This window comes from Saccoglossus kowalevskii, chromosome 13, assembly GCF_978046115.1.
Source record: "Saccoglossus kowalevskii chromosome 13, keSacKowa6.1, whole genome shotgun sequence".
Taxonomy (NCBI): domain Eukaryota; kingdom Metazoa; phylum Hemichordata; class Enteropneusta; family Harrimaniidae; genus Saccoglossus; species Saccoglossus kowalevskii.
The window spans coordinates 13,948,781-13,962,427 of NC_140653.1; the positions used below are offsets into that span (position 1 = coordinate 13,948,781).

Here is a 13,647-nt window from a genome sequence, read left to right on the forward strand (position 1 = left end):
CATCAGTGTCGCACTGGCTGATACAATAAAGCATCCTCCCATTTCACAGCAGGGTTGAGGGACTTTGTTCCACTCTACAAAAGAAATAAACACTCATTCACTCTCACTCTAATACAACTTAGACCAAAAAACAAAAGCTTTGCAAAACAATTTTTTTGGTTTTATATTACTTTCCAACATTTACTCAATCAAACTAAAAATAAAACAGACAAGTGACATTATTTGATAAATTAACATTCAATATATTAATCAAAAGTGTCTGCATTAAAAATATAATTTATTGTCCACAGCAAGATACTAATATTAATATGGAAATTGCCTTGTAGTCATAACTAATATTAGAATGCAGACCACAACAAGGTGATCTGACCAATCAGGATGCTTTTTACAACAATTCATTTTGCAAAGACCCCCAATTTGAATATGCAAGCTACATTCCTGATTGGCTGAATCAAACCTTGCATTGAGTGGGGAGGACATTGATGCATGCTTTTAACACAATTATCTACCACACAGTCCCCTTACTAAAACATTGCACAGGTTTGCATACATAAGACGAATAGATTACTGAGAATACATTTATCGCTTATCAAATATGATATGCATATTTTTTGTTGTAAGTTGAAATACAAGTAAAAAGATGGACAATTAAGGACAACATAACTGGGTAATTAAATTACCTATAGTTTCCTACAAGCACAGTATACTTGTTAGCACTGATCATAAAAAAACATTTGAATCTAGTCAGTATGATCCTTGACTCGGAGGTTGGTGCAAATTATGGATCTCCTCCATGAAGTTCTCAATTCTTCATAGTATGGTACCCTCCTCAACAGTAATTGAGTGATCTTTATTACCAGTACTGGAGAACAACTTACACCCCCCTTACACACACACACAACCCCCCACTTTTCAAATGGTTCATCCCTAAGTTATATCTTAACACGATAATACAAACATTTTGCAAAAATAAAATAAAAAAATCAGCAAAACAAAAATGCTGTACAATAATACTGGCAATAAGCATTGATGTATTAAAAGTAACTAAGGGATTCAATTCATATCACAATAACAGCCAAATGGGGTTTTAAGTCACACAAAAGAACCAGGATGTCCAACCATACAGCATGATGTTGGACAATATCAATTTTCACATATAGTACTGGCAACAAAAGTGATATTGTGGTAGACATAACTGTACTAGTCAATAGAGCAATGAATTATAGAATTATTATAAAAGTCAACTATTTTCTAATCATCTTAAAATTTGAAGTACATACAAGTTGGAGTTGATTATAACTGAAATATCGCCATCTACATCAGATGCATGTAACTCACATTCCTATCTTGGTTGACCAGCATCCAATGCAGACCTCTGTTAGAAACTACATATGTAGAATAATCAAGTTTATTTTAAAACACACTCTATAATTGGTCGATAAATCTTGTTAAAGAAGAAGCTAAACATGACTTAAGGTATACATCTTTTATATACCAACATCAGATTTTTAAGGAAACAACTAAATTTAATATACCTAAATTAATAATAGGACACGAGTTTGGGAAAATAAATCAGAAAGGGTAATAACGTTATATACAAGATTGGTGGCCACACCATCGACATATATGGATTCTGTGACTGCCATGTTAACTCATCGACAATCCCATCAACAAGTGGGGTATTGGTTGTGAGACTGTTATTGTTAACATAGCTGTTACAGTTGAAATAAAAAGGTGCATCAGTTCAACAGTTTGAAAGAAAACAAACATAATCACAAAATAAAACATGCTATCATACAAAATCAATTTTTTTATATTTTTTTTCCCATGTGTGGTATATACCCACATGACTGAATACAAACCTTGCATACAGTGGACTGACATTAGTCATTTTAAATTCTGACTTGGAGGCAATTACAATACATTCATATCGGTGTTTTGGGGCTAGTATGCGACATGTCGAAAATACAATATGGTGTGAACCTAAACAACAGATCACAGTAATTCATACAAAGAATCATTTTTAAATCACAGCATATCAGAACACAATTCTAGAGATTAATAATCGAATATAGCAGAAGAGTGTTAATGTTATATTAATGAAGACTTCCTAAACTTTGAAAATGAAATTCAACTAGCATTGAAACTGGTAACCAATCCAGACACAAGAAAAATAAACATATTTATATTCTGTTTTTCGACACATTGGTATGACTAAAATAATATTACAAATACCATAGTCATCTATCTCTAAAAGAAGCACATACAAATTGCATTTATTGCATGCTAGATCAACACTATACGACTGATATTGACCAGACACACTGCTGTCATTTAAGTAAGTACATGTGCTAATAGGGAAAATACAGTACTTATGATACAAGTCCACACAGTACTGTACAAAGCATAATTTCCCAGAATGCAACTGAATGTATCTCATAGTATAGATATCAAAAATGTTGAAACATTACACAAATACATTGTAGTCTCTTTCAATCACCGGCATGAATCTTGACTGGCTCGCAATCCATCTGGCATCGGACAAAACAGCGCATTGTGTGATTATATTCCTTTCATCTTTAATGAGAATGGTTTTCCACAATAAGAGGAAAAGTAAATATAAATAAACAAACAAACACTCTGTCATATAGGGTTAAAACCGTTTTCAAATGCAATATAATAACCATGGAGGGGAATTTCACTATTCTTTTGAGGAATGTCTTTAGCTTCAAATCTTGGTGAATACATTCGATTTATTGTACATCATAACCTATAAAATACAGAAACACATGAAAAGTTATAAATTTGCATACAAGTACTATTAATACTGAAAAGTATTCAAATCTGTATATATCCATGTACACTGTTCACATACTTCTCAAGGTAGAGTGAACCAAGTAAGTATTAGTCATCAAATCCAGGAGGAGAATAACGCACTGGAGAGGAAGACTTGTAGCCAAAGTGTTTATTACTCACTGCTAGGCCAGGAACTGAGCTCTAATCCTCACGAGATGTTCCATGGAATGTATCAATGTCAATATGCAAATAACTAAATTAAACGTCATAGCCTCAAATAATCACAGTCTCTTTAATCATAGACCCTATTGTGCGTTCTTTCACTTGACTTAATGAATGAGAAAGATACAATACAACAAAAGAGCTATACATATTACGTTACAAAGACAGATTTTGGGATCCATAAAAAAATGCTACTTAAGGATGCTGTACACCTTTTTTTGCTTTGAAACCCAAAATTCTACTTTTTTGTATTTTTCAATGCTGGACTACAAGGAGCAAACACTCAGTAGGAAAAAAAGTGATTTGAATGTTTTTATAGGGTGTAAAAATCATTTTTTGTTAATTACAAGCAGCCTATCGGCTGAGATAGCTCCGCTGTTAGCAATGCACATTTCAATTAAAGAACTGAAGACATCATTAGAAAATGAACAATATGAATAGTATCAAAGCAATCGGACTTACAGTTTTTAACAAGAAGTCGAAAATATCACTTTTTACCAAAAATTACAAAAATATTCACCAAAATAAATTAATTAGAGAATTGAAGACATCATCACAAAACGAACAAATCTGAGACAGGTCCACTTGTAGTAATTATATATGTAATATCAAAGCAATCGGACCTACAGTTTTCAACAAGAAGTCGAAAATATCACTTTTTACCAAAAATGACAAAAATATTCACCAAAATTAGAGAATTGAAGATATCATCACAAAATGAACAAATCTGAGAGAGGTCCACATGTAGTACCTATATATGTAATATCAAAGCAATCGGACTTGCGGTTTTTAACAAGAAGTCAAAAATATCACTTTTTACCAAAAATGACAAAAATATTCACCAAAATTAGAGAATTGAAGATATCATCACGAAATAAACAAATCTGAGAGAGGTCCACATGTAGTACCTATATATGTAGTATCAAAGCAATTGGACTTGCGGTTTTTAACAAGAAGTCGAAAATATCACTTTTCACCAAAAAATGACAAAAATATTCACCAAAAATAGAGAATTAAAGATATCATTACAAAATGAACAAATCTGAGAGAGGTCCACATGTAGTACCTATATATGTAATATCAAAGCATTTGCACTTGCGGTTTTTTACAAGAAGTCGAAAATATCAGTTTTTACCAAAAATGACAAAAATATTCACCAAAATTAGAGAATTAAAGATATCATTACAAAATGAACAAATCTGAGAGAGGTCCACATGTAGTACCTATATATGTAATATCAAAGCAATTGCACTTGTGGTTTTTAACAAGAAGTCGAAAATATCAGTTTTTACCAAAAATGACAAAAATATTCACCAAAATTAGAAAATTAAAGATATCATTACAAAATGAACAAATCTGAGAGAGGTCCACATGTAGTACCTATATATGTAATATCAAAGCAATTGCACTTGCGGTTTTTAACAAGAAGTCGAAAATATCAGTTTTTACCAAAAATGCCAAAAATATTCACCAAAATTAGAGAATTGAAGATATCATCACGAAATGAACAAATCTGAGAGAGGTCCACATGTAGTACCTATATATGTAATATCAAAGCAATTGCACTTGCGGTTTTTAACAAGAAGTCGAAAATATCAGTTTTTACCAAAAATGACAAAAATATTCACCAAAATTAGAGAATTAAAGATATCAACATGAAATGAACAAACCTAAGAGAGGTCTACCCAAGGTACATATACACCAAGTATCAAAGCATTTAGGCTTGTAGTTTTCAAGAAGAAGTCGAACAAGTAAAACATTGACACGGACGACGACGACGGACAATCACTCATATGATAAGCTCCGCTCGACAAAGTCGACAGCGGAGCTAAAAAGTAAAACATTGACACGGACGACGACGGACAATCACTCATATGATAAGCTCCGCTCGACAAAGTCGACAGCGGAGCTAAAAAACAAAAGCACATGTCATTGTTTTGAAAGCTATGTTTTAATTAATCAGCCAAAGACATAATAGACAGATAATTTGCATAATAGTCACCACCCATAGCAAATATAAACAGTCTCTTGCATTCAGTACAAGCTCAGACTAGTAATACCATAGACCTTAGAAAACAAGGTCTATGGTAATAAGAGTACATTTTTGTATTAGTAGTCCGAGGTACAAGTTACACGCACTCCATTTACGATCGTCCACAAATTTAATTTCGTTGAATTTCTCGCTCTTCAAGCAGTCGACTATGAAACCGTCTTGGGGTCGACTATGACAGTGACGAAAGAAAACGAATGCAAGGAAATTTTGAGAAGAACGTTGACAGTATGGTAAAGCGATTATTATGAAAATTTAATCATGGAAGGTACCTTCCACGATTTAATTGATCAGACCATGGAGGTATAAACAGAAGGTAGAAAATTTGAGCACATGGCAGACTTAGTTTTCGTGACCAAATTACGTGTCATGGACTCCGACCACAATGAGTCGGAAGTGAAACACTTGGGCCCGGACTTGGCTACACCATGGCTACACGTAAAGCCCGAGACAAGCAGCTGTAAAAGCGTGTGTGTGAGCATCCTTGTTTTACCTGTTTTATTTTTCTTTATCTTCACATTCTCAATAAATAATTTGACGGATTCAATGAAGTTAGATTTGTTATACATGATATAGAAAGTGAACTGAACGTTAGATACCGGCAGTAGTTCCCGCCAGCAGTTGTTCCGGTACTATGTATTACGCATTGAAGATGGAAAAAGAATCATCACACTAATTTTGTCAACAGTTTTGGGAACTAAAAAACGGAAAACACGATTTATGGCGAACAGGTTATTTTACAAATCAACAAAATAATAACGAAGCAAACAAACTGAAAATTCACCGCCCGATCGACAGACAACTTTAAACCTAAGCGATCGCATCTCCCGATTCAGTTCAGCACTCTCTGTGACTTCTATCCCCCTCATTGCCATTCAAATCAGATAATACAGATCTTCGTCGAGACATCTCGCATAACAAAAATCTTGGAAAGAAAACTACATGTAGTTGACTCTGGTGGTGCGTTCAGCCACGGTTATTGGTTCAGCAGCTGAGCAAGAGAATGACCTTCCATGGAGGGCAATGTATGGTAATGAGTCTTCCAGAAAAGGAGCGTCTCCTCCCACAACGTATTAATGAATATGTAAATCATGACGTCATTTTGGCGCGGTTTTGTCACGCAGTGAAACAGTGTTTCCTATTGGATTCGGGAGCATAATTTCGTACTTTATAACCAATTGCGACCACGCATATCCACACATCTGCGTGATTATGACAGACAGATACCATGACTATTCGTTATGAGTTTGTTTTGATCCATGGGACAAACGGATTTTGAGTTAGTCGACGATACGTTGCTGCTAAGTTGTTTTTGCCATTTTCTCGGTGAAACAAAACAGCAATTCACGGCAACTGCAGGCCTTTGATCTTGAGTGTTAGTGGACGCATTATACTAATTTTTCGTACAGACACTCTTCGATATGTTCCCTCTCAAGCCGCGCTGGGATTTTTCTATTTTTCTTTTTGTTTCGAAATTACGTTCTAATTTCTGAATACCGAAAAGAACCAGATCGCATTGTTTTTTCAAGATAGCTAAATTATTATTTTTTTTCCAACTATCATGTCGATATATATCTCAATTAACACGGAATGGTGGTGAGCGTCGTCTGAAAAACTGTTTTGTTGCCAATGTTCCACTAAATTTGTTTATTCATTGGTTCAATTATTTTTTACCGAAAATGGCTTTCTGTGTTTACACAGAGATCACGTGACTATACACGTCCATACACACACTATCTTGTCGATTTCATATCCATTGTGAAATAAGCTTTCCATCAATATATAGCTTTGTGTGGTTCAGTAAATATTTTATATGAAAATATCAGTTTAGAAAATCAATACCAAAAACGTGTACAGCATCCTTAATATCAATAGTTGCGTCATATCAAGAACAGACATATACTGGGTAACCTGGTACGTCACTGTATATGCATTAAAAGCAAAAATTGTACACACCTTATATACAACTTATTTGGTGTTATTGACATCAAAGACAGTCATGTCATCATCTTCGTCATCTTGATCTAAAGGAGCCATCTCCATATCAGCGCCAGGTGTTGTAAGTACACCGTATTTCTTAGATTTACTTCGTCGGCTACGTAATCTGAAAAAATAGACATTGTTATAACTTAGTGTTCTCTGTAACAATGTACATTTGTAATGTAACGCACACAGAATATTTTGCTTGTGATGTTGTTCGTTCTGTTCTGTTCCATTCCATTACTGATTAGTCATATATTAGTGAACAAATACTGTGGAAAAAGAAGAGTTACTCAAACTTCACTAGCTCTAACAAAAAGTTACCAGCTCTGCATCACAGATACCATGGTAGGTACATGTAATTCAAATTTCACTAGCCCTAACAAAAAGTTACCAGCAATGCATCACAGATACCATGGTAGGTACATGTAACTCAAATTTCACCAGCCCTAACAGAAAGTTACCAGCTCTGCATCACAGATACCAATGGTAGGTACATGTAACTCAAATTTCACTAGTCCTAACAGAAAGTTACCAGCTGTACATTACAGATTATTTACAAATATCATTTCTATCCAAAGTAAGCATGCAAAGTCACTTTATTTAGCAAGTGACAATGACAGCTGAGTTCTGTTCCCCTGTTCTGTTCTGTATTTCCACAATCATGTGAAATACAATGACTAAAACCTATTCTGATAATTCAACTACTCAACAAATTTATTTTATTTTTTTCATTTTAAATCAGCCATGGCTGAATGAAATGCGAATGATCAAGCCCACTGTTCCAGTGTGTCTATAAACTAACCATTCCCAACTCTTCTTTGGTGGCAACTGTATAATACATATACGTCTCCTGTTGGCAATAAGCCATGTTCCACAAGCTGCAACCAGTGGAGTCACTTGACACATGCCAAGCTTTCAATTTAATATGGTGGCAACCACATTGTTCTTTCCAGTGTTCGAAATTAACGTCGGTCCGTCAGCCTCACGCCGACAGTGGGTGTAAAGGGCCTAGAGCTGTGAAAGACCATCAGTCCTTGTGACCGACCATAAATTTATATTTAAAAAAAACGTTCCATTATTTAGTATGATTGTAAGACCAAATATATAATAAGTATCGATAGTACCGGTAACTCCAGAATTGTTTCAAAATTGCGTTTTCTTGCACGTTTGATCAACAAATGGCATCACTCATCGACCTAGGCATACGAGTCATAATTCAGGCTCGCCGAATGATCGCGAAATGCGCCGAACGTGGAAACTGTAACAAACGATCTGATTGGTTGTAGGCCGATCAAGCCTCCGATTCAAACAAATAGAATTCGCGCTTACATTTTATGTTCCGCCATCTTTGATTTGCAGCGAACACGCTGGTATCAATAGTTGCAGAGTTACGTCTACATCGAAGTATGTGGCAATATTTAAACTGCCAGGAGCCTGCTGCTAAACGTGTGAAAACTACACAAGGAAGGCGTGACAAACAGCAAGAATTCAAACGGTCTAGGCGTAAAACACGCACATTCCAAGTTAGCTGGCAGGCGGAGTTCAAAGACTGGTTACTTTTTGATAACAACAAGGCGATGTTGATCCTACGGTCAGCTGTCGGTTAGTAAGATTGTAAACACGATGCAAAATACATGTCAGATTCAGAGTCGGCCAGTGATCATGTTTTTTCTGAAGATTTTGATGAGTTTAGTGACGATGAAAGAAATGATGATGACCTCTTTGAGGCTACAGATAATATATCTGATTAATTAGTAAATAAAGGTTTTGCAATTGCAAGCTTGTATTATCCGTTTAGTCTTTGTTTGTTAAATATCAGGGCCTACGGTTAGCTAGAAGGACCTACAGTTTTAATTTGACATAGGTCCTTCGGGCCTGTAATGATTTTCAGTTAATTTCGAACACTGGTTCTGTCTGTTGTAAACCTCATTCTGAAACAATATCTGTGATACTTGAAGCTACAATAGGAGCTAAACGGTACGCTTACAGCAATTGTAAGAGTGATGCTCGCATTCAGCACAAATATTATATGAATGGTGTTTTTTTACGATTACCTAAACCAAAAACACAGTCTGAAAAGTGCGATCAATGAATCAGTGCCTGCTCTTAGGCAGAAAACTTCAACACTGAATCACCCATGACACGTACATTTGTTCCCTGCACCTTGTGAAAAGGAAAGGTTCTATTGAGTTGCATCCAGTCGCAGGCAACTGCGAGAGGTGTTGATTTGGTATATTCGAATCCTGAAAGAGAAAGTCGTCACCAAATCAAGGAAACTTGTTTCGGAAATCGCAGTGTATGCACTGCATGTACACCACTTTGAATCAAAGCTTGACCTGTATCACGTAACTAGCAACCGGTTGATAGGCAAATTTAACAGTCTTCTCTGATTGGTTGTTCAGATATTTAGGCTTTCACAATCAGACAATTAAAATTTCAACACTGAATCACACATGCATAGCACAGTCCCAGTTATTTATCAAGTTTAAGATATATACTGTAGCCAGCGAAAGTACATGCACAGAGAACTAAAAAACGCAAATTAGATCTAATTTCAATCAGATTGGTGTATATATATATATATATATATATATATATATATATATATATATATATATATATATATATGAAGGCTTCTTATTGTTTTGAAAATTACTGATGTTGGTACTGTTGCAACAAAAACGCATGTATTTAGGTTGATCAAAATCAATAAAAGTTTGACTTGAAGAAAATAAAAATTCACACTTTAGATTACAAACTTCAACTTGTATCCTCTTAAATTTAACTATCAATACATGTTTTCTGTGACACGAGTTTATAAGTTTCAATCATGTCATCCCTTCATAATCTCTCCAGTAACATCATCCCCAATTCTGACAATCTTTCCTCATGATACATGTATAGCTGCTGTTCCTTGAATATTTGTGTAGCCCTTGAGATTGTACATTTTCTTGATGATCAATATCTTAGTTGAAATGAGGTGACCATACCCGAACACAAAACTCTAAATGTGGACAAACGTAAGTCTTGTACAAAAGCAGAAATCTCACTCTGTCAATGTAGCAGAAACAATTCTGAATAGATGACAAAACAATCATGGTTTGGTATCTGTTGAACTTGGCTAGATTTGAACTCTGCCAGTGGTAGAACTCGGCCAGTGGTTGAAGTCGGTCAGATTACGAGTTAATGGGGTTGGTAAATGGGCGTTAATGGTCTACAAGTGTTGTTGATTACTAACAAAGTACAGACTGCCCGAGTCGTACATGTATCACGGTAAAAAATTAAATACTGGACGATACATGAGTGGCAAGGGTTGTTGATTACAGTGAAGCAGCAGCGCTGTAACGAATTTTATCTGTACTATGTTTTATTACGAAGAAATAAAACTACTGTACTGTACTGTACTGTACAAACACAGTTACAAGTTAGAAAATAGCGGACTTAAATTGTGGTGAGTACGAGTATCAATCCACACTATTTTGTAATTGATCAGAAAGATTATATGCATTGATAATCACAAGAAAAAGTTGCTTCATACAAAACGGCTACAAACTGCAACGTTATTTGTGTTGTTTTTACATAGCAGAGCCGGACGGTTGTCGATGCAATTTCTATGTTCCCGATATAATGTCTGTGATTTTTGTAAATTTGCGTCACTGCAATCAACAACGAACCAGTCATGGGAGTAAATCAACAACATATCAGTGAAATGCGCCTACACACATGTATAAACACGCGAAACAGAAAAGTGATAATTATTAATCATTCACCACTACAAGGATTAACTCTGCCCAAGTTCGACTATTATTATCTGGCCGGGTTCAACTGTATTTACTTGTTTGGTGCTTATATATTTACAGTCTTGATGTCATGCAAAATTCCCAATATTTTTTTTTTCACCACTCGTTGCAAAACTCTTATTACACTCATTTCCAGTTCCCATTGTGCATTCATGATAAGTGTTATTTCTATTTATATGCATTCTTGTAGTTTTACAATCATTATAGTAATTAATCCTTAGAATACATGTTATAGAACAAGGGATTTAACTATCAAGATTATCTTGCCATATTAACTTATAATTAAGTTATCCATCTTGCAACTAATTGTTGTGTTCCAAATCATCTGCGAACATCCTTACAGAACAATTGACAGTTTCAGGAATGTAATTGACATAAAACAATGAAGAGAAAGGGGCTCCAATATTGGACTTTGGTGTTCCTGAATGAATGTGCCTCCAGGAGTCATCTCAGTCAGTATCTTTTTCCATTTTTGAACATTCACACGATTGGATCCAAGTAGGGCGTAAGGGTCCAGTGTAATGCCCAACCCTATCGAAATAGCATCTCCCAAGAGACCCTGGTGCAATTAAGAAGGTTAATTCTCTTCAAAGATAACAGTGGGGAAAAAACAATTCCTATGAACGCGATGTACGTCCATGGGAATAATGGTGGAACTTACCTTGCAGCTCTGAACACAAAATAGACTATGACGATCCCTGTAACCGCCAGCAATACATATAACATACGTTTCACTACATCCGAGTTAGGTTGGAAAACATTGTTATAAAAACCCCCAGTTGAAGTGTTGTTTTTCCCGGTGAGGGGAGGAGTCGTGGCAGTTTTAACTGTTGGTTTAACAGTGGGATTTGCATCATCATTTCCTGGATCGGTTTGTCCTGAGGCTGGAGCGGGGTCTTCCTGTGCTTCCCTTTGTAGCCTATCTCCAAGGACAACGATACTAGTCTCTACGACCAAGGCAAATATAAATAAAATATAAAAAATCTTCATTCTGACTGGAAACTATCCTTTTCGCGTATCATAACGTGTCGGTAACATGAAGCTCATAAACGTGCGGTGACGAAATTGAAACACAACATTCAATATGGCGATTGGTGACGTCGTCATTTTGACTCCCTAGCCTTCTCGTCAAATACAATACGGCAATGATATTTTTCTCGGGAACTATATAGTAGTATGCAATTATCACAACACCGTACTAACTTTTCGAGTCTTATTATGAAGTATAAATGTAACTATAAAATTGAAAACAAGGATTTATTTGATTGTCTACATCAAGTCCCCTCTACTATAAGAGTGAGTGTAAAACCCGACCTGACCACTTAGGTCAATGATTGAAAAGAGAAACCTGAATAGAAAAATGCTCAGAATTTGTCATCCAGCTACCGCCTTCTGTTTTCAGGCGTTAAGTCGAGGATGATGGGGTACCTTCTACCAGACCTGGTGTGTTAAAAATATTTCATACATATGCATATCCAGAATCCTGAAATGGGGGTATATCTACAAAGTAACCCGCATTCAGGCGGACTTTGGCGTCACTAGCATCATAAATTTTATGATGTAGAAGTATTACAACACTAGTTAAGTGGTGACGGTGTTCATTGTTGTCTGCGGCAAAAAACACGACAAAATGCTATTTGCGCTATATTTAAAGGGAAATGATCTTCGCACTGCGCATGTGCGACATTTGTGTTGATAAACATCGATTTTTCCCAAAATCCAATGCGATTTTTTAATGGAAATCACAAGTACGAGGTTTAATTTGTGGACAACTGTCACCAATTACCGCCGGTGACTCTTCGATACCTTCCACTCACCTTAAGAATACCTAATTCAAGCTTGGTAACGTCTCAGTTTGATCTTTGTTTATATGAGACCCATATATCTCACACATGCGTGGCGCGACAACTACCACCCTTAACAGTTTTTCGCAAACAAATTACAAAAGATCATTCATTTACTGTAAAGATTAAATATATATATTTAGATTCGGGGTGTTCTTAATGCCATATACATATGCTCTACAATACGACATACCACATCACGAATCTACCAACACTGGGTGCAAGTCTCAGATATATTGGGCAGCAAATAAAGCTTTGTGAAATTTAAAATCAATGTTGTCATCGAATTAGTGAACAAAGATTCAATGACATTTAGAGAGACAAGTGTTCACTGACACTCAGAGAGACAAGTGTTCACTGACACTCAGAGAGACAAGTGCTCACTGACACTCAGAGAGACAAGTGTTCACTGACACTCAGAGAGACAAGTGCTCACTGACACTCAGAGAGACAAGTGTTCACTGACACTCAGAGAGACAAGTGTTCACTGACACTCAGAGAGACAAGTGCTCACTGACACTCAGAGAGACAAGTGCTCACTGACACTCAGAGAGACAAGTGTTCACTGACACTCAGAGAGACAAGTGCTCACTGACACTCAGAGAGACAAGTGTTCACTGACACTCAGAGAGACAAGTGTTCACTGACACTCAGAGAGACAAGTGCTCACTGACACTCAGAGAGACAAGTGCTCAATGACACTCAGAGAGACAAGTGTTCACTGACACTCAGAGAGACAAGTGCTCACTGACACTCAGAGAGACAAGTGTTCACTGACACTCAGAGAGACAAGTGTTCACTGACACTCAGAGAGACAAGTGCTCACTGACACTCAGAGAGACAAGTGCTCACTGACACTCAGAGAGACAAGTGCTCACTGACACTCAGAGAGACAAGTGTTCACTGACACTCAGAGAGACAAGTGTTCACTGACACTCAGAGAGACAAGTGT

The 13,647-nt window shown here is 36.1% G+C and overlaps 1 protein-coding gene across 1 annotated transcript; it reads right to left on the reverse strand.

The window, feature by feature from the left end:
• Positions 1–2,243: 2,243 nt before the first annotated feature.
• On the reverse strand, positions 2,244–11,941 carry LOC100366502 (membrane protein FAM174-like). The gene is made up of 3 exons (XM_006813998.3): positions 11,513–11,941; positions 7,025–7,172; positions 2,244–2,770 (listed from the first exon to the last, which is right to left on the reverse strand). Exons 1-2 carry the CDS (start codon positions 11,839–11,841, stop codon positions 7,037–7,039), a joined length of 465 nt encoding a protein of 154 aa, XP_006814061.1. The 5' UTR covers positions 11,842–11,941; the 3' UTR covers positions 2,244–2,770; positions 7,025–7,036.
• Between the last annotated feature and the right edge of the window lie 1,706 nt (positions 11,942–13,647).

Excerpts from the sequence above, each read along its gene's own strand:
- LOC100366502 (XM_006813998.3), bottom strand. The coding sequence starts at position 11,841 with ATGAAGATTTTTTATATTTTATTTATATTTGCCTTGGTCGTAGAGACT. Across the intron at positions 7,173-11,512 it reads TTTGTGTTCAGAGCTGCAAG|ATTACGTAGCCGACGAAGTA; the intron begins GTAAGTTCCACC and ends CTATTTTTTCAG.